Source organism: Octodon degus, unplaced genomic scaffold (assembly GCF_000260255.1).
Source record: "Octodon degus isolate 3935 unplaced genomic scaffold, OctDeg1.0 scaffold00434, whole genome shotgun sequence".
In the NCBI taxonomy this organism is placed as follows: Eukaryota; Metazoa; Chordata; class Mammalia; order Rodentia; family Octodontidae; genus Octodon; species Octodon degus.
Genome location: NW_004525010.1, coordinates 12,646 through 18,562, shown reverse-complemented (window position 1 = coordinate 18,562; position 5,917 = coordinate 12,646). Strand labels below are relative to the sequence as shown.

The 5,917-nt window shown below is 46.0% G+C and overlaps 1 protein-coding gene across 1 annotated transcript in view; it reads left to right on the top strand.

Moving 5' to 3' along the window:
• LOC105741322 overlaps positions 1 to 3,399 on the top strand; it is a 5,852-nt gene extending 2,453 nt beyond the window's left edge. Inside the window, 2 exon segments of the mRNA XM_012513308.2 lie at positions 522 to 3,359; positions 3,362 to 3,399. Of these exon segments, the coding sequence (XP_012368762.2) occupies positions 522 to 3,359; positions 3,362 to 3,399 (2,876 nt within the window).
• Positions 3,400 to 5,917: the final 2,518 nt, after the last annotated feature.

Here is a 5,917-nt window from a genome sequence, read left to right as displayed (position 1 = left end):
AGAGGGCAGCAGTTCATGGAGGTGGAAAACAGCAAGAGCAAAAGGGAGGAGCAGTGACAGCAGCAGCTAGCAAGCCTCTCTCCCTTCCTTCTGTTACATGCAGATTGCCCACGGGGGGCAGTGTAGCACTCACACCCATAATCCCAGCGTTGGATCATGAATTCATCACAAATTCTAGAAGCCCCTCCCCCACCCCCAGGACCGCATGAGGCTTTGGGGGGACAACTTGACACAAGCTATAACATTACTGAAATAGAGGCATGACACCAGTGCCTTGGCCATCCCCAGGAGGTGTTCACTGTCCAGTAGTAGGACAGCACCAGGGTATATAGAGGTACACATCAGGATGTGACCAGGATGTAGGCTTTCAACCAGCAGTGAGATGACAAAGAGGAGAGCAGCTCCTTCAGAGCAGTAGCATTTCACCTACTTTTTTTTTTTTTTTTTTTAAAAAGAGATAGGACACTTTATCAGGGATTGTCCTACACTCAAACAGAAAAAGGAAAGAGAAAAACATAGACAACATGCTCCTGGAGCCCAAAGACGCCACCCTAATGTGTTGGCCCTAGAGGAGGATGACAAGAGGGGACGGGGCTCGGTCCCCCTCCCTGAGCTCAGGGTAACCTTCTATGTGGAGGGGACTCCAATTGATTTTGAAGTAGATACAGGCGCGGTTTTCTCTGCCCTTCGAAATCCCATTGGACCTTTGTCCGGCCGGAGGTCTTTAGTGCAAGGGGCAAATGGCAGTAGATATCGGGCTTGGACTACAAAGAGAACTATGGATTTAGGAAAATGAAAAGTACAACATTTCTTTCTAGTCATACCTGAATGCCCGGCTCCCCTCATGGGAAGAGACTTATTAACTAAACTGAGAGCCAAAGTAATCTTTGAGCCTCAGGGACCCCAAGTGACTTTTCTTAACCCTCTGGTGAGTCAACCCATGACAACTATGCTGACTATTGCCACTGAAGATGAATATCAACTCTATACCCAGCCCCAGCCTCAAGCCCCATTTATTCCTCAGCATTGGCTAACAGAATTTCCTGATTCATGGGCTGAAACTGCCAGACTGGGACTTGCCACCTCACAACCTCCTGTGGTAATAACTTTAAAAGCATCTGCCACTCTGGTCCGCATCAAACAATACTATATAAGTAAGGGAGCTCACCAAGGGATAAAAGGACACATACAAAAGTTTCTTGACCTAGGAGTATTAATACCATGCTGGTCATCCTGGAATACCCCTCTGTTGCCGGTCAAGAAACCAGGGACAGGGGACTATAGACCGGTACAAGACCTACGAGAAGTAAACAACAGGGTAGAGGACATACACCCTACAGTGCCTAATCCCTACAACCTGCTCAGCACCCTGAGCCCTGAAAGGATTTGGTATACAGTATTGGATCTAAAAGATGCCTTCTTTTGTCTGTCTTTGCACAAAGATAGCCAACCTCTGTTTGCTTTTGAATGGACGGACCCAGAGATGGGAGTAACAGGACAGCTGACTTGGACTCGCCTCCCACAGGGCTTCAAAAATAGCCCTACTATTTTTGATGAGGCCCTCCACAAGGACCTGACTGTTTTCTGGATCCGGCACCCCGAGGTAACACTGCTCCAATATGTGGACGACCTTCTGCTGGCCTTGAATTCGGAAACAGACTGTATGTATGGGACTCGGGAACTTTTACAAGAACTGGCTAAATTGGGATATCGAGCCATGGCCAAAAAGGCTCAAATTTGTCAGAGGGAGGTCATCTTTCTGGGATATACCCTCAAAGATGGAAGATGATGGCTCACAGAGGCCAGAAAAAAGACTGTCATACCAATTCCTCCGCCCACAAACCGGAGGCAATTATGGGAATTCCTGGGAACTGCAGGGCTTTGCCGACTGTGGATTCCAGGATACACTTCCCTGGCTGCCCCCCTCCATCCCCTCCTTAAGAGAGATGCCAATTTTATCTGGGGCCCAGACCAACAACAGGCCTTTGATGATATCAAAAGGGCCCTGTTGTCAGCCCCTGCCTTGGCTCTCCCCAATGTGGACAAACCTTTCACTCTCTACATTGAGGAAAAACAGGGGATAGCACGAGGAGTATTAACTCAAGCCTTTGGCCCCTGGAAATGGCCTGTGGCCTATTTATCAAAAAGATTAGACTCTGTGGCCAGCGGATGGCCTCACTGCTTAAAAGCTGTTGCAGCTGTTGCTATGTTAACCAAAGATGCAGACAAATTAACTTTGGGGCAGAAGCTAACTGTAATAGCCCCACACACTCTGGAGAGCGTCATTTGTCAACCTCCCAATAGATGGCTCTCTAATGCCAGGATTACTCATTACCAAAATCTCCTGCTTAATAAAGACCGAATAACGTTCGGTCTGCCAACTGCCCTCAACCCACCCACTCTACTGCTGGAAGAAACTCTGGAACCGATCCTCCACACCTGACAAGTGATCCTGGTGGAAGAAACTGGGATTCGCTGAGACCTCACAGACCAGCCGCTCCCAAACGCTGAGGTAACCTGGTACACCGACGGTAGCAGTTTCTTGCTAAATGGTAAGAGACATGCGGGGGCCACAGTCACTGATGGGACTCGGGTTATCTGGTCATCAGGATTGAGGGAAGGCTCTTCCACACAGCGGGCAGAACTGATTGCCCTCACTAAGGCTTTAGAGCTGGCTAAGGGAAAAAGGGCAACCATCTATACCGACAGCCATTACGCCTTCGCTACGGCACATATTCATGGAGCTATCTATCAACAAAGGGAGCTCCTCACTTCAGCTGGAAAGGAGATCAAAAATAAACAAGAAATACTTAGACTTTTGTCAGCTATTATGCTGCCACAGAAACTGGCTATAGTACATTGCAACAGCCATCAGAAGGGCTCTAGCCCCATTGTAAGGGGAAACAACCATGCTGATGAGGCTGCCAGACAAGCGGCCCTAGACGCTCCTACAACCACACCACCTGAACTTCCTACACCACCCCATCTGATGGAGGAACCAGAGCTTCAAGCCTATTTCCAACAAATTCATAAGTTAACTCATTTGGGCGTCAGGAAACTCTGCCTACTGGCTCGACATCATGCCACCAGTAACCTACCTCTGTCTAAGGTACAAAGACTGGCTGAACAGGTCACCAAGGAATGTAAAGCTTGTCAACTTGTCAACCCTCATCCCTCAAAGCTTGTTGGGGGAATAAGGTTATGAGGGGATCGACCTGGACAATTTTGGGAGGTAGATTTTACTGAAATAAAGCCTGCCAGGTATGGAGTCAAATATTTGTTAGTCTTTATAGACACTTTTTCAGGATGGACCGAAGCCTTTCCTACTAAACAGGAGACTGCTCAAATAGTAGTCAAAAAGCTGATGGAAGAAATATTTCCTTGTTTTGGCATGCCTAAGGTAATCGGGACTGACAATGGGCCGGCATTCGTGGCTCAGGTAAGTCAGGGTGTGTCCAAGGTACTGGGGATTGATTGGAAGCTTCATTGTGCCTACAGACCCCAAAGTTCAGGACAGGTAGAAAGAATGAATAGAACAATTAAAGAGACCTTAACTAAATTAGTCCAGGAGACTGGCTCTAAGGATTGGACTATGCTCCTGCCTTATGCTCTGTTTAGAGCAAAAAATACCCTGACTTCCAAACCACCTAACTTAACTCCCTTTGAGATCTTATTCAGTACTCCTCCTCCTATATGAGACCTTAGTCCATGGCCTAAGGATTTCAAAATGTCCCTAACTCCCTTAGCTGATAGGCTCTTGGTTCTCGATCAGATCCAGCGGATCCTATGGCGACAGCTTTCTTCGGCCTACCAGCCCAGTGATGAACCTACTCCTCACCGCTTCCACGTGGGAGACTACGTGTTCATTCGCTGACATCAAACCGAGACCCTACAACCCCGCTGGAAAGGACCTTATCAGGTACTGTTGACTACTCCCACAGCAGTCAAGGTTGACGGCATCACCTCTTGGATCCATGCATCTCACCTTAAGCTGGCACCTCAACCGTCTAACCATGAATGGACTGTGGAAAAGACTGATAGCCCTCTTAAGGTTCGAGTTTGTAGGATTACTAATTCTAAACCCAGTTAGGGGAGATAACTCTAACCCTCACCAGCCATGGAGATGGACTCTGTCTAGATGGGAAGATAAAAAAGTATTAAGGGCATGGGAAGGGACAGGAGAACCTTCCTTTCAGATATACCCCTGTGACTTGGTATCCTCACTATCATGCTCCAATTGTAGGGGACACCATATTTATATGTGTCCTGCTTCCAACCCAGGCAAATCATATTGTAACGGCCCTGGACAATATTATTGTGCCACTTGGGGATGTGAAACTATAGCAACTAAATGGTCCGTGACTACTCCGGACCCCAACTTAGAAGTAAAATGGACTCCAACTGGGTGCCCTGAGTCAGATAAGTTCTACTACCAAATAGTTATCAAGGCCTTAGACCACACAGACCCAAGATGGTCCACAGGATGAACTTGGGGAATCAAATTATATAACTTACAACCTGGAGGCCTAATTCTTATACAAAGAACCCAGACCCCACAAAAAGCTATCAGAGTTGGCCCCAACCCCGCCCTAATCAAAGAAAACATTTCTATCCAACAAGACTCTATCTCCCCCTTGAGGGTCAACCAATCTTCCCACAGCTATGACAGTCCCCCAGTTTCCACCACCTTCTCTCTCTCAGTCCCTGATAATCGATTGTATAACCTCATATTAGGGGCTTACTTTACTCTTAATCATACTCGAGCTAATCTTACCCAATCATGTTGGCTTTGCCTGTCTGCTTCATCACCATATTTTGAAGGAATAGCTATAAATAAGTCTTATGCCACCCTCGCTTCTAGCGCAACTTGTAATTGGAGTAATAGCCATAAACTTACCCTATCTGAAGTTACAGGACAAGGAACCTGCATTGGAAATCCTCCTCGTCAAATAAAACCCCTGTGTGCCATTATCCATCAGGTTCATGACAGAGATAAATTTCTTCAGCCCCCTATATGTTTAAAATGGGCATGTGATACTGGAATTACCCCCTGCATATCTACTAGAGTCTTCAATAACTCTGCTAACTTTTGTGTGTTGGTCTCTATATTCCCCCAGATTTTTTATCACTCAGGGATAGAGTTAGAAGATAGATTATTGGGCCAAGTTAGATATAAAAGAGAACCAGTTACTGTCACCCTAGCTATTATTATGGGAATAACTGGTGCCGCTGGTATAGGCACAGGAACTGCAGCTATCATACACAGTAACCAAAAAACAAGCCAGTTACAGGCAGCAATAGATGAAGATTTAAAAGCTATAGAAACATCTGTCATGGCTCTCCAAAACTCGCTAACCTCCCTCTCTGAAGTAGTCATACAGAACAGATGAGGACTTGATTTAATGTTTCTCAAGGAAGGGGGAATATGTGCAGCTCTAAAAGAACAATGTTGCTTTTATACAGAACAATCTGGTGTTGTTAAAGAATCTATGACTAAACTTAGAGAGAGGTTAGAACAAAGATATAAAGAACGCCAAACCCAACAAGGTAATTTTGAATCTTGGTTTAAAAGTTCTCCATGGTTGATAACTTTGTTAACTGCCCTGGCAGGACCACTCATACTCCTGTTCCTCGTAGTGACTATAGGACCCTGTGTGATTAATAGGATTATAAGTTTTGTTCATGAACACATAGGTAACATCAAACTCATGATTATCCGCCAACAATATGAGGCCCTAACTACCAACATCTCAAATCTCTAAGATTAGAGATTCCCAACACCAAAATGGGGGAATGTAAGGCCCAGATGATAGATGATTTGTAAGTTCAAGCTCCGGTTAGGAGAGACCACACGCCGGCTTACGGCCATAAGATCTGAGTAACCCATGCTCCAGAAACTCCAGGTGGCATCATAAAA